This window comes from Ascaphus truei, chromosome 20, assembly GCF_040206685.1.
Source record: "Ascaphus truei isolate aAscTru1 chromosome 20, aAscTru1.hap1, whole genome shotgun sequence".
Taxonomy (NCBI): Eukaryota; Metazoa; Chordata; class Amphibia; order Anura; family Ascaphidae; genus Ascaphus; species Ascaphus truei.
The window spans coordinates 32,390,619-32,412,364 of record NC_134502.1 but is presented as its reverse complement, the minus strand read 5'-3'; the positions used below and the strand labels follow the sequence as shown (position 1 = coordinate 32,412,364).

The 21,746-nt window shown below is 45.0% G+C and overlaps 2 protein-coding genes across 2 annotated transcripts; both read left to right on the top strand.

Moving 5' to 3' along the window:
- The first annotated feature begins 3,782 nt into the window (after nt 1-3,782).
- LOC142470879 (vitelline membrane outer layer protein 1-like) lies at nt 3,783-8,956 on the top strand. The gene is made up of 3 exons (XM_075577680.1): nt 3,783-4,108; nt 7,507-7,616; nt 8,438-8,956. The coding sequence occupies exons 1-3, from the start codon at nt 3,944-3,946 to the stop codon at nt 8,730-8,732; spliced, it is 570 nt and encodes a 189-aa protein (XP_075433795.1). The 5' UTR covers nt 3,783-3,943; the 3' UTR covers nt 8,733-8,956.
- A 4,804-nt stretch (nt 8,957-13,760) lies between these two features.
- Nucleotides 13,761-19,421, top strand: LOC142470878 (vitelline membrane outer layer protein 1 homolog). Its single transcript, XM_075577679.1, has 3 exons — nt 13,761-13,902; nt 18,071-18,180; nt 18,892-19,421. The coding sequence occupies exons 1-3, from the start codon at nt 13,861-13,863 to the stop codon at nt 19,184-19,186; spliced, it is 447 nt and encodes a 148-aa protein (XP_075433794.1). The 5' UTR covers nt 13,761-13,860; the 3' UTR covers nt 19,187-19,421.
- The last annotated feature ends 2,325 nt before the right edge of the window (nt 19,422-21,746 follow it).

Sequence of the window (21,746 nt, the reverse complement as noted above, 5' to 3'; positions counted from 1 at the left end):
TCTTGTTGCCTTTTTCCCCCACCATAAATTTAAATGTTGATATATATAGCCCCCTGTAAACAGAACAGGCTATACCTATCTCCCTTCTACTGTGGTAAGTCCTGTTAAGATCAGGCACCCCCTGCCTGGGTTGATGGGGAGAATTCAATCCCCACAGGATAACCTCGGTGGTGGGCCGCGGGGCATTGAAGCCCCAGCCCAGACCATCCTGTCGGAGGAGAAACTTGGAGGGAAGGAGAGGAGGAAATATCGGTGTGGGAGGAGAGCGGAGTAATTAGCAAGGCCCTGCTGTTGTTGTTGCGGCTACTAAAGGCCACTGCATTTGGGAGTTGCTGATCTGCCAATAAAGAGACTATCCTTTGTACCAAAGACAGTGTGTGAGTTGGAGGCTATTACCCTGGGACCGAAAGGGTTCTTCTGTACAGGTCGTGTCCCATATTAATGGGAGTATAGAAGATGGAGGCGCTGCACCACTAAGAAATCATGGAGGCTATCACCCCAGAAGCCCGGTCCTGGCTCCCCAATAACTACGCGAGAAGCTCAGGCCCTCCTGTTCCTCACAGGTATGAACCACACTGCATGTAATCTGCCCTCATGCACCCTATACACCACTGTAGAGTCTGGGGGAGGGGGGGAAAGCAGGGTTACATATGTATTCAGCGCTCAATAGGTTAAGATGTTTTTTTTTTTTGTTTTTTTTAATAATTTGTATTTTATTGCTTTTTAAAGCTCAGAAGAAGTACAACAGATATCCATTACAGGATCGTGAGTTTTTTACATTCCATACATAAGATAACTGAGTACAGTGTACACTGGCGACACACTTTATTCGAGCTCGGCTAGTCCCACGAATTCGGGTATACCCGGGTGTATTGAGGTTTGTGACTGTTTTCTGCCCGAGTGCATTGAGGTATTTTCCAGGCAGGGATTGAAGCATTTTATTCCCGCTGGCTGCAATACTGCACAGTATATATATATATATACTGCATTACAATTCATGAATTTATGCCATCTGGTAGACACGCGAAGCATTGCAGCCTATTAAATCCTAATCATTATCATTTAACAGATCAGCCGCCCGTCAGCCAGGCATGAACCCAGGCTGGGAAGGCAAATGCAACGGGGCTTGTCAGAGGTGAGTACGGCGCATTCCAGGTATCTGCCAGGTACATACTGGGTATTTGCTCGAATAAAGTGTGTCGGTGCAGTATGAACATTGTTTATAACCTAACTGGGTCGGTGGGAAAGAAGGGAAATGATAGACAGGGGATGTGGGTTCGGGGGGGGGGGGGGGGAGGACGGCCGATGATCCATTTGAACCTATGTTGCCTGTGATGTAGCTTCCTGAATCGGGGTTGTGTATACGATTATTTGCCTCTCCAACTTAATCTACCTGATAGTGACTGACAGCCGGTCGACCAAAGATATCATCACAGGAGAACGCATCTGCAATTATTAAAGCATTATTGTGGTTATCTCTACCCCCAGGGATGTCTGTCTGGGCTAACCAGGGTGTCCATACTTTTAGAAAATTTTCGCCCGAATCATTAATAAGGCTCGTCAGGTTTTCCATCTGACATACACACCAGATTTTATTCCGAATTTTAGGGATTGTAGGAAGTGCATTCTGGTTCCAGGGTGCTGCGATCGTGCTCCTCACTGCCGTTGCGAAATGGGAAATTAGTTTGAGTTCAACTTTTGCTAGTCCTGGTCAATAGAAAGAGCCAGGGATCCAAGGGAATTTTGAGGCCCAATATCCTCTGTAGCCAATCCTTAATTTTGGTCCAGATTGGAACTAAGTGAGGGCGAGACCACAGCATGTGTAACAAATCTGCTGACTCTCCACATTGTCGCGGGCACAATGGGGAGTGTCCTAGAATAAATTTCGATAATTTTAGTGGGGTATGATACCACCAAATCAGGGTCTTATATGCGTTCTCCTTTAATGTTACGCATATCGAACTTTTAGAGGCTGCCGTCACCATCTGTGACCGTTCGTCCAAATCTGGGCTCTCACCTAGATCTTTTTCCCAATTCAACATATAGCTTAATTTGCTTGTTACCTTGACAGCAGAACCGACTACCTCTCTATACATTTGCGATTTGAGTCCCTTTGTTGACGTCTCACTAAGACAGAGCCTTTCAAATGATGTCAATGGGGGGGTGTGGGTTAAATTTATTACAGAAAGCTCTGATCTGAAGGTATCTATACAGCTCCGATTGTGGGATATTTTAATCTGAGTTGATTTGTGCAAATGGCAAAATTTTGTTATTACCTTCCAGATCTCTAAGTCGTTCTATACCCTTACGTTTCCAAATTGCAAAGTTTTCCCTAACTAAACCAGGAGCAAAAGATGGATTATCCCAGAGAGGTGTCATCAAGGTGTTTTTGGTAGTAAGATTACATTTGAATTTAGTCGCCTCCTAGATCGACAACAAATTGGTCATTGAGGATAGCGGTGATGGTATAGTTTTCCTAGCTATTTTTGGGCTCCAAATTAAGTTGCATAGCTCCAATGGTGAGCAAGCAGCGTTCTCTAATGCTACCCTGCGTCTCAAATCCGGGTTTGTGTGCCATTGAGAGATTTGGCATAATTGTGCCGCCTTGTAGTATGATAACAAGCAAGGTACCGCTAGCCCCCCTTCTGCAGTTTGTCTCTGGAGGGTTCATTTATTTAGTCTTGCTTTTCTGCCGCCCAATATAAATTTGGAGATTGCAGATTGAAGGCTGAGGATATCGTCCAATCTTAGTGGCACCGGGAGCGCTTGAAATAGATATAGGAGTCGCGGTAGTAAATTCATCTTCACGCTATTTATTTTACCAATCCAAGATATGTTAAATTTTGACCAGCGACCTATATCCTCCCGTAGGGTCCTGATTAACCTGGGGTAGTTTGCCCTAGACACCGAATTATAATCTTTGGGAATATATATTCCCAGGTACTTGATCGCTTTATTCTGCCAATTGAAGTTGAAATTCATGGAGATGAGTTTTTCTAATGGTTTCGGTAAATTTATGTTTAGGGCTTCTGATTTAGATTGGTTAATCTTGAACCCTGAGATTTTATTAAATTGACCCAGCAACTCAAAGAGATTGGGAAGCGACGTCAGGGGTCTGGACAACACCAGGAGGACATCATCTGCATATAGGGCTAATTTATGTATTTGGTTCCCAAACTCCAGGTCTGTAATATCCTTATGGTCATGAATCTGGGCCGCCAGCGGCTCCATACACAGGGGGAAAAAGGAGGGGCGAGAGGGGACAGCCTTGCCTTGTCCCACTTTTAATCTTGAAGGGATCGGAAGGGGAGCCCTGGAGTACCACCCTGGCGGCCGGGTTCGAGTAGAGAGCTAAGATGGCTGATGTTATTTTTTCACCGAACCCAAATGCCTTTTTCCCCCACCATAACTTAAAATGTTGATATATATATATATATATATATATGTATTCAGCACTCAATAGGTTAAGATGTTTTAAGGAATCTTGTGGTCAGTGTGAAACTAATAGGATACAATGTTATTGGTATCAGGGGCAACATGAAACCAAGTTGTGTGATGCACATTTTAGTGATAAGACTTGTTTTTGTAAGTTCCTAATGTTCCTGAGATAAGGTACGTGATGGTAACAACAGAAAAACAAGTATGTAAACAAGTACGTCATTTAGTTGGCCAAAGCGAGTTAGCTGAGACAGTGATGTATATCTCTTCGATTTAAGGGTATAAAACGTAGCTGTCGCAGGATACGCCACTGCCTTCTCAGATACTTGCTCCCTTGAATAGAAGTATTTTGTATGTTGTATCCTTGCTGAATCGCTGAGCTGATTGAAGAAATAAAGTTTGCTGATTTGAACGGCAAACCTGATTCCCGATTATTACATTGCCGAAGTTTTTCTCACCGTTGACATCTCTTGACATCTCCAGTTGAGTTCCTCAAGACCCCACCATGATGTTCCAGGTTGTCTCATCCCTCCTCCTCCTCTCTCTCTTCTCAGTAGGACAAGGGAACTCTAAAAATGTCATCAGTGTCTCCAACGGAGGGGAATTGGGTGAATGGGGGCCAGTTGAAATGTGTCCCGTCGGATGCCATACCAGAGGATTCTCTCTCAAGGTGAGATAAATATATACAGTAATAATAATATGATTTCTTGCATGGCAATGTATGTGCTTCTGTATATGGGATTTTGATGGCAAAATATATAAATTGCCCCGCAGAACTTACAATCTAATTTTGCAGGCGCAGTCAAATGCCAGGACTACTTCAGAGGCCAGCTAATTACCGCAAAAATCTCCTTTATAACTGTGATTTATACTTTTACTCTCTGTATTTAGAAGTAGCCGATACTCCCTCCCCACGTATTAGATAACCCCCTTTCATTGTCCATATTAGACACTATGGGGGCTGTGCACAAAGCAGTGATACAGTAAGTGTTTTTAAGTGAGATAAATGCCGTAATGGCACAATTTATGGCGCAAATTTTTTATCAATGACTGTGTTTTGGTGATAAAAAGCCTTATAAGCGTGATACTGCAGTGTTATCACTGCTTTGTGAATCGCGCTGCACGCAATTTTGCACCATAAGGCATTTATCTCACTTAAAAACCCCTTACAGTATCACTGCTTTGTGCATAGACCCCCCTGTGTGATGGGGACGAATCACCCAATAGGTTGACCATTGACTGGCATAGTGTTAATGATGCCCATATTATATGGGCATGATGTACCCACTGTGCCATTCAATTGTTTTATTGGCAGTTGTTATGCATTTAGTTAGCCATGTGATGTGTTTTATTTTGCAATGTAAGGTGTTTTATTTTGGCCTGTTTTTTAATTCCTTCACAATTTCTTGCTATAGTGGTAAATAAATCATGCTCGTATTATATGAGCATGATGTACCCACTGTACCAATGAATGGGTGAAGGGTAGTTGCCTTGGGAGGGTGGTTAGGCCTCGTGGGTGGGTAGTGGCAGATGGTAGGCTAACCCCTTAATTACTACCGCGGTTACTAACCGCTAAGGTGATTAAGGGGTTAGGGGACATTAGATTGTCTTTTTTTATGCACTGTGTTTGTGGCAACGGAGGACATGGACACATAATGATGAGGACGGCTTTCATCGTGGCAGCCTGGCAGGGGTGAGTGCAAGATTTCTTTACTTTATTTCTGCTGCTTATCACTGCTTAGTGCATAGTCCCCTATATATAGGAAATATTACATTCCTCTTTAATTCCCTTATTGCAAATTCACTTTTTAACCTCACTTTTCTCTCCCTCGCCCTTTTCCCTATGAGAAATCTCCTTACATTCCCTAATATAAATCCTTTTACTCTCCCTATCAGTAATGGCCATTGTTTTACCTATTTAGATAATCCCCCGTACTATCCCCCTGATAGAAATCCTTTAACTCTCCCCCTATTAGAAATCTCACGTATTCTCCCCAATCATAACCCCCCTTATTCCCTCTATTAATCACCCCACTTATTCTACCCTATGAGAAATCCTCTTTAGTCTCCCACTATGTTATATCCCCTTTATACGTCCCATATTAGAATCCCCCTTACTCTCCCTATTAGAATCCCCTTACTCCCCTATTAGAATCCCCCTTACTCCCCTATTAGAATCCCCCTTTCTCCCCCTATTAGAATCCCCCTTACTCCCCATATTAGAATCTCCCTTACTCCCCTATTAGAATCCCCCTTACTCCCCCTATTAGAATCCCCCTTCCTCCCCCTATGAGAATCCCCCTTACTCCCCATATTAGAATCTCCCTTACTCCCCTATTAGAATCCCCCTTACTCCCCCTATTAGAATCCCCCTTACTCTCCCTATTAGAATCCCCCTCACTCTCCTATTAGATATCCCCCTTACTCCCCCTATTAGAATCCCCCTTACTCCCCCTATTAGAATCCCCCTTACTCCCCCTATTAGAATCCCCCTTACTCTCCCTATTAGAATCCCCTTACTCCTCCTATTAGAATCCCCCTTACTCTCCCTATTAGAATCCCCCTTACTCTCCCTATTAGAATCCCCTTACTCCCCCTATTAGAATCCCCCTTACTCCCCCTATTAGGAATCCCCTTTGCTTTCCCATTATCCCCTAAATCCCAAACCTCACTATAACACCTCCAGTTGGTCCGAGTTTGTGGCCCAGATATGGGGGGCAGATATCTCAATTATTGACATCCGATGCCACATACCAGGGCCTGTAAGTCGGGAAGAAGGGGGTCCCTGAGTCCGAAATCAAAGCAGTCTAAGAATTGCCCCACAACTCCGTTCTGCCCCCACTGCTGCCTTCTTACCCCATTTAGGTCTGTTCCCTAATGTGAAGTGTTACCTGTAACCCCATAAAGAGCCCCCTCGTTCTCATATCCCACAATTAGGATTAATCTGAGAAGCAACATAGGTAAATTATATGGTCAGGTCAGTGACGTGTTTAATGGGTTAAAGGGTTAGTCCCACATAGGGGCAAAGTGACCTAATGACAGGGGGTGAGAGGGGGAGAGTGGGGAGGAAAGGGGGAGGGTGGGGATGAGAGGGGGAGGGTGGGGATAGGAGGGGGAGGGTGGGGATGAAAGGGGGAGGGTGGGGATGAGAGGGGGAGCGTGGGGATGCGAAGGGGAGGCTCTTTCAAATTTTAGTTACGCCACTGGCCCCTATTAGAATCTCTGTGTTTAAAGGGTCAGTCCCACCTAGGAGCAAAGTGACCTAATAACCGGGATGTGTTTAATGGGTTAAAGGGTCAGTCCCACCTAGGAGCAAAGTGACCTAATGACAGGGACGTGTTTAATGGGTTAAAGGCTCGGTCCCACCCAGGAGCAAAGTGACCTAATGACAGGGACGTGTTTAATGGGTTAAAGGGTCAGTCCCACGAAGGGGCAAAGTGACCTAATGACAAGGACGTGTTTAATGGGTTAAAGGGTCAGTCCCACGTAGGGGCAAAGTAACCTAATGACAGGGATGGGTTTAATGGGTTAAAGGGTCAGTCCCACGTAGGAGCAAATTGACCTAATGACAGGGACGTGTTTAATGGTTTAGAGGGTCAGTCCAACTTACGGGCAAAGTGACCTAATGACAGGGATGGGTTTAATGGGTTAGAGGGTCAGCCCAACTTAGGGGCAAAGTGACCTAATGACAGGGACGTGTTTAATTGGTTAGAGGGTCAGTCCCACTTAGGTACAAAGTGACCTAATGACAGGGACATGGTTAATGGGTTAAATTTCAGTCCCACGTAAGGGCAAATTGACCTAATGACAGGGACATGTTTAATGGCTTAAAGGGTCAGTCCCATTTGGGGCAAAGTGACCTAATGACAGGGACGTGTTTAATGGGTTAAAGGGTCAGCCCCACAAAGGGCCAAAGTGACCTAATGATAGGGACGTGTTTAATGGGTTAAAGGGTCAGCCCCACAAAGTGCCAAAGTGACCTAATGACAGGGACATGTTTAATTGGTTGAGGGGTTATGAGTAGTTATATATTAGATGGATACATTGTAACTGATCTTCCTGATACAGGTGGAAGAGAAGCAGGGGAAAGGGGATGATACGGCTCTGAACGCGATCCAGCTGTACTGTGTTAACAACAAAAACAATTGGGAAAAAACAATCCAGTCTACTGAAGGAAGGTGAGCCTCACATAACATTATCTACAGCTTTCAAAACCTCACAGGTCTCTTCATCACACGTGCCGAGCTTTCCAAACCTCACAGGTGTCTTCTTCACATGTACAGAGCTTTCCAAACCTCACAGGTCTCTTCTTCACATGTGCAGAGCTTTCCTAACCTCCCAGGTCTCTTCTTCACATGTACAGAGCTCGTCAAACCTCACAGGTCTCTTCTTCACATGTGCAGAGTTTGCCAAGCATATATTATGATGACAGGATTTTGGGGTTTATAAGGAGGGGTGTATAAGGGAGTTCCGAGGGCAGCAACATGTTGAGGTATATAGGGAGGGAAATTAAGGCAGCTGGAAGGATAGCAAGGTATTCGAATATATAGAGAGGGGTATCACCAGTAGATTAAGGGGGGGGGGGGGGGAATACCACTTTACAGATTAAAAATCCCCTTTACTCTCACCCAATTAGAGATACCCTTTGCTCTCACCCTGTTAGAGATCCCCTTTAATCTCACCCTATAAGAGATCCCCTTTACTCTCACTCTATTAGAGATCCCCTTTGCTCTCACCCTATTAGAGATCCCCTTTACTCTCACCCTATTAGAGATCCCCTTTACTCTCACCCTATTAGAGATCCCCTTTACTCTCACCCTATTAGAGATTCCCCTTTACTCCCCTGAAGGACGTAGGACAGGAGTAATAACACGATATAGATAATTGGTTATATCTCCCCTAAAATCCTGTGCCCGTCCTACAGGTCAGGTCTCCTTTGCAAAAGCACCTAGGAAGTTTCCTCTTCACCACTAACCACGTCCTCCTTCTTCTCTCTCAGGTGGGGCTCATGGACCTCCCCTGTGCGGTGTCCCAACGGCAACCTCGTCGCTTTCAACTTGAGAGTAGAGCCACCTCAGGGGGACGGTGACGAAACCGCCGCCAACAACATCATGTTTAAGTGCTCCGACGAATCGATACTAGAGGGATCTGGACTCTCGTGGGGGACATACGGACCCTGGAGCCTGTCCTGCGAAATAGGGATCTGTGGCATCCAGACCAGGGTGGAGTCAAACCAAGGAGACGGAGATGACACGGCCCTCAATGATGTCAAGTTCACCTGCTGTAGCAACTGAGTCTTCTCTCTTCTCAGCTTCCCCATGAAGGGTCTTCAGTTGGTCGACATTAAATCGGGAAGGTCTTTGGGGGGTGGGGGGAAGGGTTAAACCAGCGACGTCTCTAAATATATCTGGTGGAGATAGTTGGAGATGCAGATCTTTTAGGGCCCAAATTAGTTGGACGTTCGTACTTGGTTAATTTGAAATTGTGAAATAAAATTGATATTTAATGTAAAATAAAATGGAAGTATTCATTGTGGCTATTTGGATCCATTTAACTCATATTTGCTCCATATAACCTCTCCCCATAACTCCTCCTATTACCCCATATAACTGCTCCCTATAACTCCTCCTATTACCCCATATACCCGCTCCCTATAACTCCTCCTATTACCCCATATAACCTCTCCCTATATCTCCTCCTATTACTCCATATAACCGCTCCCTATATCTCCTCCTATTAACCATATAACCGCTCCCTATAACTACTTCTTATGTTCCATATTACTGCTTCTTAAACTCCTCCTATTACCCCATATAACCGCTTCCAATATCTACTCCTATTTCCACATATAACTACTCCCTATAACTCCTCCTATTGCTCTATATAAATGCTCCCAATATCTCCTCCTATTAGCCCATATAACCGTTCCCTATAACTCCTCCTATTTCCCAATATAACCCCTCCCTATAACTTCTCCTATTACCCCATATAACCCCTCCCTATAACCCCTCCCTATAACTTCTCCTATTAGCCCATATAACTGCTCCATATAATGTAACTTCTACTGCTTCATTTAACAACTCCCTATAAATTCTCCTATTACTCCATATAACCGCTCCCTATAACTCCTCCTATTACCCCACTTAACCTCTCCCTATAACTCATATTACTCTATATAATCACATATGAAAGAAAGTCATCTCCACATACCAGTTACCCCGTAGACCAGCTAGCAGCATGTTGCAGTATTTGGGATATAATCAGCGCGTGAGTATGAATTTGATGGATTGCCCTATGAGGACGGGACGTATTTTAGCAATATCGCAGAGGGGTAACAACATGATCTGGAGGGGTGCTGAATGTGCGGGGGAATGAGAGGGGAGGGGCACGTATGACACCCAGGCATCTAGCTTGGGGTATCGGGGTCCTGGTGGACCATGCGAGGAATCCAGTGTCGGTGTAGAGTAAGGGGGAGGGGAGATGATGAGGTCCGTTTTTGACATGTTAAGCTTAAGATAGCGATTAGACACCCGCGAGGAGATAACAGAGAGACAGTTAGTGATATGAGACAGCAGAGAAGGGGCAGCAGTCAGCAGAGGAGAGGTAGATGTGGGTGTCCTCTGCATAGAGGTGGTAGGAAAACCCAATGACTGTGTTAGTTTGCCAAGGAAAGAGGTGCAAGTGGAGAAGAGTAGAGGTCCTAGGGCAGAGTCCTGGGGTACACCGGCTGTGGGTGGGAGTGAGATGGAGGGGGTGCCAGCACCGGGAGACACCGAACGTGCGGTGAGATGGGGAAGATATAAACCAGGAGAGGGCAGACTCATGGAGGTCAATAAAATGGAGTGTGCAGAAGTGGGGTCGGGTGGCGTGGGGGAGGGCCAAAAGTATACGAACTGTCCTTGTGTCAAGGGGTGTGACTGCAGGGCTCTCCCAGTGAAGTTTAGGCAATGGATACAGCAATGTAGACCCAGTCTTACATTAGGCACAATGTGCTAATACACATAACAAAATCGATGCGCAGCTCTTATGTATCTCCAGCCCTGCTCCCGAGATGGCGTCACTTCCAGTCGCGCTCGATCGAGATGGTAAACTCACAGGATAGCAGGGGAGATGCTGGATAATGTCTCAGGCTGCTGCAGGTTCAACCTGCAATAATTGTTGTGTTGATAAACACTTAACTAGTACACGCATTGTTGCAATAAGTGTATTATCTTTTCATACCGAGGGAATATACCGCTGATTCCTGTTACCATCCACTGACTGGGTCTACATTGCTGTATCCATTGCCTAAACTTCACTGGGAGAGTGTGAGTCCCCAATCTTGATTTACTTTTCAAGTGCCTATTTGTATATACACTCTACACTATATATATATTTTTTCTCCTTGTATGTGGTGATATCTGCGCTCCCCACAAGCTTCTCTTCACCATTCCTAGATAATTCACTTGCTGGTTACTAAAATTACTGGTGAATCTTAAATTAATCTCATTAGTATTTATTGATAACAAAAATTCCCCCAGTTCCTCCTGTCCTCCCTTCCATATTAAAAACACATCATCGATAAAACGACGCCAAAGGACCAGGCCCGCCCCAAGCTCACCATCTGGCCAGATGTTGTCCTCCTCCCAAGAGGCCATAAACAAATTGGCGTAACTTGGGCGTTTTATCGATGATGTGAAAACGTATTTCAAGGATACGGATATGAACAATCATATCCTAAGAACAAGTTGTCCTCTGCCCAGGTGGATGGATGGTGTTCCATTTGGGCAGTTTACAAGGATGAAGCAGAACTGTAGTGAAAGAGAGACATTTTTGTATCAATCCAAGAAGTTAAAAAATAGGTTTGTTGAAAAGAAATATAGAGAGGACACGATAGATGAGGCTTTGTTGAGGGTAGATGAATTGAATAGGGAGGATCTTCTAAAACCCAGACAAAAAAATCAGAAATAATCAATTTGACTTTTGCCTTCCTGACGAATTACAGTGGGGAAGCCAAGGAGATCAAGAAGATCATAACTAAACATTGGGGCATTCTGAGGAATGACCCTATTTTAGGTTGGAGAAATTCCCGAAAATCCTAGTGGGATTTTCAGGAAGGCGAGTAATCTCAAAGATAAATTGGCACCAAGTGCTCTAAGAAAGAAAATTAATAACTCTGCAAATTGGCTACAACATAGTAAAGGATTCTACGGTTGTAGAACATGTAAAGCATGCCAATTTAAGTCGAATAACAAAACAGAATTGACCTGGAGCTCATACACGCTCTCCTACCTGTCTGAACTTGCCTGCTCGCGTTATTTTCCTCTTTACAACACCTGTTCTGCTCTAGTTGACGGTATAAGGGCGCATCGGGGACACTGCTCTCAACATATCCACCACTGGTAATGAAGGTTTAAGGGCACCTTATAGGGACATACCCTCTGGTACTTCCGTACAGTCACTGCTCAGATAGGCATCAGCCTGGATTCAGTTGCAGCAGTGCTGGCTCATGCAGAGGTTCACTCGTAACCCTGCTATAGCAGCATTCGAAACCTTACCAGCACAGGGACACAAGATCAGGTTGCTCTAGGGCACCAGATCGGGAGCAGCACACGGTGCCTGTGTTATTATTGTTCACCTCTCACATTGACCACCGACCCCCTGCAGCAGCCTGTCACATTTGGGATTGCTGTGCTCAGCCAGCATGGTACAGTTGTTTCAGTGACCAACACCACATCATATTCTGGTCCTGTACACGCACAGGTGGTGTACTCCACAACTGGAAGTCCTACCTAACTGTTCCCCCGCAGCTGGCTGATTTGTTACTTTACCCCAGTATCCCCAATCGATGCCGGTCAGCACACCACAGTGTGCTTTACCACATTCCATCTGGTTAATATACATTAAGGTATGCCTGACACAGGTTTCTCTTACAGATTTACTTTGTCTGACCAGATGGTTAGCCGAGTACTCCATGAGGTGTAGAAGTTCTTATCTGAGAATATTAATACCACTCTGCTCGATTTGGGTTACTCACCGGAAACAGGGGTCCACAGAATGAGACCGCGTTATAACCGGGATCGCGTTATAAAATGTTGCCACGCGAGGACTTACCGGCATCTACAGCTCTCTCCTCTCTGCTTCATATGGCTGTGTCCACGTGCCACACTTACGTAGAGTTTCACGCGCAGAGGAGGTTTTTTTTTAAAAAACATACAATTCAATGCTTTATTGCAAACGGACACATACACCCATGTGGGAATTGAACATTAACACATTTTATATAATACACATGCAGGGATCGAACCCAGGAGCTTTCATATACTAGTACCAATTCTCTACCTCTACACAACAGGCGTGGTGTGGCAAAACAGACTCTATAAATATACTTAACCTCTAGAGCACATTGCAACGCAATGGACTGCACTGTAGCGTCAAGGTAGAGAATTGGTACTAAAATCCTGGGTTCGATTCCTGTATGATATGGTATAATTTATAAAATAAATAAAATAATAATTTATAAATTATACATAAAATAATTATTATTTTATCATTTTTAAATGAAAAATGGTTTTCAGGCAAAAGGTGACACAGTGTGCTCATTTGCATGCTATTTCCCAGAATCCCTTGCTGCAGTGGAAGCACTGTACGCTAGGTGATAATGGTGAAAGGCAGGGTTGCAGACCTGTCTAAGACGTGAATGTGCTCACAAGTGATCTTTTTATTTGCTATATGCTATATGGTGGAGGTTTCTTGTTGCCTTTTTCACCCACCATAAATTAAAATGTTGATATATATATATATATATATATATATATATATGTATTCAGCACTCAATTGGTTAAGATATTTTAAGGAATCTTGTGGTCAGTGTGAAACTAATAGAATGCAATGTTATTGGTATCAGGGGCAACTTGAAACCAAGTTGTATGATGCCCATTTTAGTGATAAGACTTGTTTTTGTAAGTTCCTAATGTTCCTGAGATAAGGTACGTGATGGTAACAACAGAAAATTAAGTATGTAAACAAGTACGTCATTTAGTTGGCAAAAGCGAGTTAGCTGAGACAGTGATGTATATCTCTTTGATTCAAGGGTATAAAAAGTAACTGTCGCAGGATACGCCACTGCCTTCTCAGATACATGCCACCTTGAATAGAAGTATTTTGTATGTTGTATCCTTGCTGAATCGCTGAGCTGATTGAAGAAATAAAGATTGCTGATTTGAACTGCAAACCTGACTCCCGATTATTACATCGCCGAAGTTTTTCTCACCGTTGACATCTCTTGACATCTCCAGTTGAGTTCCTCAAGACCCCACCATGATGTTCCAGGTTGTCTCATCCCTCCTACTCCTCTCTCTCTTCTCAGTAGGACAAGGGAACTCAAAAAATGTCATCAGTGTCTCCAACGGAGGTAAATTGGGTGAATGGGGGCCAGTTGAAATGTGTCCCGTCGGTTTCCATGCCAGAGGATTCTCTCTCAAGGTGAGATAAATATATACAGTAATAATAATATAATTTCTTGCATGGCAATGTATGTGCTTCTGTATATGTGATTTTGATGGCAAAATATATAAATTGCACAATATTTAAATTGCCCCGCAGAACTTACAATCTAACTTTGCAGGCGCAGTCAAATATTTTAACTTATGCCAGGACTACTTCAGAGTCCAGCTAATTACTGCAAAAATCTCCTTAATAACTGTGATTTACACTTTTTACTCTCTGTATTTAGAAGTAGCCGATACTCCCTCCCCTCGTATTAGATTACCCCCTTTCATTGTCCATATTAGACACTATGGGGGCTGTGCACAAAGCAGTGATTCAGTAAGTGTTTTTAAGTGAGATAAATGCCGTTATGGCGCAATTTATGGTGCAACTTTTTTATCAATGACTATGTTTTGGTGATAAAACTGCAGTGTTATCACTGCTTTGTGAATCGCGCTGCACACAATTTTGCACCATAAGGCATTTATCTCACTTAAAATCCCTTACAGTATCACTGCATTGTGCATAGACCCCCCTGTGTGATGGGGACGATGCACCCAATAGGTTGACCATTGACTGGCATAGTGTTAAATGATGCCCATATTATATGGGCATGATGTACCCACTGTGCCATTCAATTGTTTTATTGGCAGTTGTTATGCATTTAGTTAGCCATTTGATGTGTTTTATTTTGCAATGTAAGGTGTTTTATTTTGGCCTGTTTTTTATTCCTTCACAATTTCTTGCTATAGTGGTAAATAAATCATGCCCGTATTATATGAGCATGATGTACCCACTGTACCAATGAATGGGTGAAGGGTAGTTGCCTGGGGAGGGTGGTTAGGCCTCCTTGGTGGGTAGGGGGGGTTATTTAAAAGTATTGTTTTTGGGGGGGGGCACACAATTGGTACCACAGGCCATTGTGGACCCCCAGACACCCGAGGGGATCACACGGGAACACCCACTGGCCTGTTGTATTAACGGTGTGCTGAAAAAAAGGTAAACAATGCTTTCTGACTGTCTCCGTTTCGTTTTGGAGCGCTTTTAAAGTACGATTCACGTATCACTGCTTAGTAAACTGGCAAAAAACTGTGCGTTTGCCGATACAGCGCTGTTATCACTGCTTAGTGAATCGCGCCGTAGGCAGTATCGGACTTAAAAGTCATTTATCGGACTTAAAAGCAGTTATCACTGCTTAGTGCATAGCCCCCTATATATAGGAAATATTACAATCCCCTTTTATTCCCTTATTGCAAATTCACTTTTTAACCTCACTTTTCTCTCCCTCGCCCTATTCCCTATGAGAAATCGCCTTACATTCCCTAATATAAATCCTTTTACTCTAACTATCAGTAATGGCCATTGTTTTACCTATTTAGATAATCCCCCCCCCGTACTATCCACCTGATAGAAATCCTTTATCGCTCCCCCCTATAAGAAATCTCCCTTATCCTCCCCTATCATAACCCCAAATTATTCCCTCTATGAATCATCCCACTTATTCTACCCTATACAAAATCCTCTTTAGTCTCCCACGTTATATCCCCTTTATACTTCCCCTATTAGAATACCCCTTACTCCCCCTATTAGATATCCCCCTTACTCCCCTATTAGATATCCCCCTTACTCCCCCTATTAGATATCCCCCTTACTCCCCCTATTAGATATCCCCCTTACTCCCCCTATTAGAATCCCCCTTACTCCCCCTATTAGATATCCCCCTTACTCCCCCTATTAGAATCCTCCTTACTCCCTTTATTAGATATCCTCCTTACTCCCCTATTAGATATCCCCCTTACTCCCCCATTAGATATCCCCCTTACTCCCCCTATTAGATATCCCCCTTACTCCCCTATTAGAACCCCCCTTACTCCCCCTATTAGATATCCCCCTTACTCCCCTATTAGAATCCCCCTTACTCCCCCTATTAGAATCCCCCTTACTCCCCTATTAGAATCCCCCTTACTCCCCCTATTAGAATCCATCTTACTCCCCCTATTAGAATCCCCCTCACTCTCCTATTAGATATCCCCCTTAATCCCCCTATTAGATATCCCTCTTACTCCCCCTATTAGAATCCCCCTTACTCCCCTATTAGAATCCCCCTTACTACCCCTATTAGATATCCCCCTTACTCCCCCTATTAGATATCCCCCTTACTCCCCCTATTAGAATCCCCCTTACTCCCCCTATTAGATATCCCCCTTACTCCCCCTATTAGAATCCTCCTTACTCCCTTTATTAGATATCCTCCTTACTCCCCTATTAGATATCCCCCTTACTCCCCCATTAGATATCCCCCTTACTCCCCCTATTAGATATCCCCCTTACTCCCCTATTAGAACCCCCCTTACTCCCCCTATTAGATATCCCCCTTACTCCCCTATTAGAATCCCCCTTACTCCCCCTATTAGAATCCCCCTTACTCCCCTATTAGAATCCCCCTTACTCCCCCTATTAGAATCCATCTTACTCCCCCTATTAGAATCCCCCTCACTCTCCTATTAGATATCCCCCTTTATCCCCCTATTAGATATCCCTCTTACTCCCCCTATTAGAATCCCCCTTACTCCCCTATTAGAATCCCCCTTACTACCCCTATTAGAATTCCTTTTACTCCCCCTATTAGAATCCCCCTTACTCTCCCTATTAGAATCCCCTTACTCCCCCTATTAGTACCTCCCTTACTTCCAAATTAGAATTCCTTTTACTCCCCCTATTAGAATCCCCCTTACTCCCCCTATTAGAAATCCCCTTACTCCCCCTATTAGGAATCCCCGTTACTCCCCCTATTAGAATCCCCTTACTCCCCCTATTAGGAATCCCCTTTGCTTTCCTATTATCCCCTAAATCCCAAACCTCACTATAACACCCCCCAGTTGGTCCGAGTTTCTGGCCCAGATATGGGGGGCCCATATATCAATTATTGACATCCGATGCCCCATACCAGGGCCTGTAAGTCGGGAAGAAGGGGGGGGGGTCCCTGAGTCAGAAATCAAAGCAGTCTAAGAATTGCCCCATAACTCCGTTCTGCCCCCACTGCTGCCTTCTTAACCCATTTAGGTCTGTCCCCTTATCGAGCCCCTAATGAGAAGTGTTACCTGTAAACCCCACAAAGTGCCCCTCGTTCTAATATCCCACAATTAGGATTAATCTGAGAAGCAACATAGGTAAATTATATGGTCAGGTCAGTGACGTGTTTAATGGGTTAAAGGGTCAGTACCACGTAGGGGCAAAGTGACCTAATGACAGGGACATGTTTAATGGGTTAAAGGGTCAGTCCCACGTAGGGGCAAAGTGACCTATTAACAGGGATTAATGGGTTAAAGGGTCAGTCCCATGTAGGGGCAAAGTGATCTAATGACAGGGACGTGTTTAATGGGTTAAAGGGTCAGTCCCACCTAGGAGCAAAGTGACCTAATGACAGGGACGTGTTTAATGGGTTAAAGGGTCAGTCCCACGTAGGAGCAAAGTGACCTAATGACAGGGACGTGTTTAAAGGGTTAGAGGGTCAGTCTCACCTAGGAGCAAAGTAACCTAATGAAAGGGACGTGTTTAATGGGTTAAAGGGTCAGTCCCACGTAGGGGCAAAGTGACCTAATGACAAGGACGTGTTTAATGGGTTAAAGGGTCAGTCCCACGTAGGGGCAAAGTGATCTAATGACCGGGACGTGTTTAATGGGTTAAAGGGTCAGTCCCACATAAGGGCAAAGTGACCTAATGACAGGGACGTGTTTAATGGCTTAAAGGGTCTGTCCCACGTAGGGGCAAAGTGACCTAATGACAGGTACGTGTTTAATGGGTTAAAGGGTCAGTCCCACGTAGGAGCAAAGTGACCTAATGACAGGGACGTGTTTAATGGGTTAAAGGGTCAGTCCCACTTAGGTACAAAGTGACCTAATGACAGGGACTTGTTTAATGGGTTAAAGGGTCAGTCCCACGTAGGAGCAAAGTGACCTAATGACAGGGACGTTTTTAATGGGTTAAAGGGTCAGTCCCACCTAGGAGCAAAGTGACCTAATGACCGGGATGTGTTTAATGGGTTAAAGGGTCAGTCCCACGTAGGAGCAAAGTGACCTAATGACAGGGACGTGTTTCATGGGTTGAGGGGTTATGAGTAGTTATATATGAGATGGATACATTGTAACTGATCTTCCTGATACAGTTGGAACAATACCAGTGGTTTGGTGATGATACGTCTCTGAACGGGATACGGCTGCTCTGTTTTAGCAGCAACAACATTGGGGAATTTCCAATCCAGTCTACTGAAGGAGCGTAAGTCATTCACAGGACATGCACAGCCACACAGGTCTCTTCTTCACATGTACATAGCTTTCCTAACCTCACATGTCTCTTCTTCACATGTACATAGCTTTCCTAACCTCACAGGTCTCTTCTTCACATGTACAGAGCTTTCCTAACCTCACAGGTCTCTTCTTCACATGTACAGAGCTTTCCAAACCTCCTAGGTCTCTTCTTAACATGTACAGAGCTCTCCAAACCTCACAGGTCCATTCTTCACATGTGCAGAGTTTGCCAAGCATATATTAGGATGACAGGATTTTCAGGTGTATAAAGAGGGGTGTATAAGGGAGTTCCGAGGGCAATCAAAATGTTGGGGTGTATAGGGAGGGAAATTAAGGCAGCTGGGAGGATAGCAAGGTATTCGAATATATAGAGATGGGTATCACCAGGAGATTAAGGGAGGGGGTGATACCACTTTACAGATTAAAAATCCCCTTTACTCTCACCCTATTAGAGATCCCCTTTCCTCTCACCCTATTAGAGATCCCCTTTACTCTCACCCTATTAGAGATCCCCTTTACTACCCTGAAGGACGTAGGACAGGGGCGATGCCACTGTATAGATAATTGGTCAGATCTCCCCTAAAATCCTGTGCCTGTCCTACAGGTCAGGTCTCCTCTGCAAGAGCACCTAGGAAGTTTCCTCTTCACCACTAACCACATCCTCCTTCTTCTCTCTCAGGTGGGGCTCATGGACCTCCCCTGTGCGGTGTCGCAACGGCAACCTCATCGGTTTCAACTTGGGAGTAAGTCCACCTCAGGGGGACGGTGACGACACTGCCGCCAACAACATCATGTTTAAGTGCTCAGACGAAACGATACTAGTGAAACTTTGGCTCTTGTGGGGTTCATTCGGAGGGTGGAGCCAGTCCTGCAACATAGGGATCTGTGGCATCAGCACCAGGGTGGAGAGGTACCAAGGAAAAGGAGATGACACGGCCCTCAATGATGTCAAGTTCACCTGCTGTGAAAACTGAGTCTTCTTTCTTCTCAACTTCCCCATGAAGGGTCTACATTCAATCGGGAAGGTCTTCGGGGGGTGGGGGGAAGGGTTAAGCCAGCGACGTCTCTAAATATATCTGGTGGAGATGGTTGGAGATGCAGATCTTTTAAGGCCCAAATTAGTGGGACGTTCGTATTGTTCAATTTGAAATTGTGAAATAAAATTGAATTTTAATGTACAGTAAAATAAAATGGAAGTAGTCATTGTGACTATTTGTATCCATTTAACGTATATTTGCTCTATATAACTCCTCCTATTACCCCATATAACCTCTCGCTATATTTCCTCCTATTAACCATATAACCGCTCCCTATAACTACTTCTTATGTTCCATATTACTGCTTCTTAAACTCCTCCTATTACCCCATGTAGCGGTCATGTAAAATGGCTACAGTCATCTCTCCTGCTGGCAGTAAGGCCTAGTAAGTTGTGGGCATGCCAGCAGTAAGTATGGAGATTTGCCCTCACACCCTGGTGAGGTGCCCTATGTATGGATGGGAGTGGTCACAGGCTCTGACTCCATGGTTAGTGAGGTCAGAGGTGTGTCAGCCTCCAGAGGATACATAAGGCACAGCACTGATCCAAAGTTAGTTCTGTGTGTGTTGGAGTTGTTAAGGAAGGTTAAAGAACACGGCTACGCTGTGATTGATAGACAATTATGACACTGTGACCAGGGACCTGGCACAGGAACTATCTCCCACAAAGGGAGATAGGGAACCCACCAATTATGGGAAGGCGCACCTTTCAAAGGGAAGCAGCTGAACAATGGAGGGCTAGATACACCCCATTGTGGAGGGCAGCTGGCCCACCGCGTTCAATAAAGATGTTGCTGATAAAAGACCTTCTCGTGTGCATGTGTGGACTTATTGCACAGAGGGGACCACCACAGAGGAGTTCCTCATCAGAACCATTCCCATGCGGACGCAGGAATCCTGATGAGGTGGAGGCGCTGCACTGGATATAGGTAGGACTCAGCACACTACCTCAGTTGCCTGTCTGGACGGGTCATCCCTAATACACCATCAAGCGGGAGACTCAGGGGTCCTGTAACCAACAGGTGCACCACCAGACACACTCACCATGTAAAGGGGGCTGGTTAGTCCACAGGGGCCAATGTGAGATTGGGTGGGTCTGGGCCAGTCCGCAAAACCCGTTACACCCATATAACCGCTCCCAATATCTCCTCCTATTTCCACATATAACTACTTCCTATAACTCCTCCTATTGCTCCATATAAATGCTCCCAATATCTCCTCCTATTACCCCATATAACCGTTCCCTATAACTCCTCCTATTTCACAATATAACCCCTCCCTATAACTCCTCCTATTACCCCATATAACTGCTCCATATAATGTAACTTCTACTGCTTCATTTAACAACTCCCTATAAATTCTCCTATTACTCCATATAACCGCTCCCTATAACTCCTCCTATTACCCCACTTAACCTCTCCCTATAACTCCTATTACTCTATATAATCACATATGAAAGAAAGTCATCTCCACATACCAGTTACCCCGTAGACCAGCTAGCAGCATGTTGCAGTATTTGGGATATAATCAGCGCGTGAGTATGAATTTGATGGATTGCCCCATGAGGAAGGGACGTATTTTAGCAATATCGCAGAGGGGTAAATAACATGATCTGGAGGGGTGCTGAATGTGCGAGGGAATGAGAGGGGAGGGGCACGTATGACACCTAGGCCTCTAGCTTGGGGTATCGGGGTCATTGTGGAGTAATCTATTCCATGCGAGGAATCCGGTGTCGGTGTAGAGTAAGACGGAGGGGAGATGATGAGGTCCGTTTTTAACATGTTAAGCTTAAGATAGCGATTAAACACCCACGCGGAGATAACAGAGAGACAGTTAGTGATATGAGACAGCAGAGAAGGGGAGCGGTCAGCAGAGGAGAGGTAGATGTGGGTGTCCTCTACATAGAGGTGGTAGGAAAACCCAATGACTGTGTTAGTTTGCCAAGGAAAGAGGTGCAAGTGGAGAAGAGTAGAGGTCCTAGGGCAGAGCCCTGGGGTACACCGTCTGTGGGTAGGAGTGAGGAGGAGGGGGTGCCAGCATCGGGAAACACCGAACGTGCGGTGAGATAGGGGAAGATATGAACCAGGAGAGGGCAGAGTCATGGAGGTCAATAAAATGGAGAGTGTGCAGAAGTGGGGTCAGGGGGGGGGAGGGCCAAAAGTATACGAACTGTCCTTGTGTCAAGGGGAGGTCTGGAGTCCAGTTGCTGGAATTGGTAGCAGGCAGGCAGTGGTAGTGGACAGGCAGAGAAGTCAGAGGCGGACAGGTAGTGGTGGTGGTCATTGGACCGGCAGAGGTCAGAGGAGGGCAGCAGGAAGGGAGTTGTGATCAGTGCACAGGCAGTGGCCAGGGGAAGGCAGCAGGCACGGAGCAGTGGTCAGTGGACAGGCGTGGTCAGTGGACAGGCAGAGAGGTCAGAGGAGGGAAGTCGGCAGGTATCAGTCGTCGGTGGACTGGCCGAGGTCAGTGGACAGGTAGAAGGTCAGAGGTGGGCAGCAT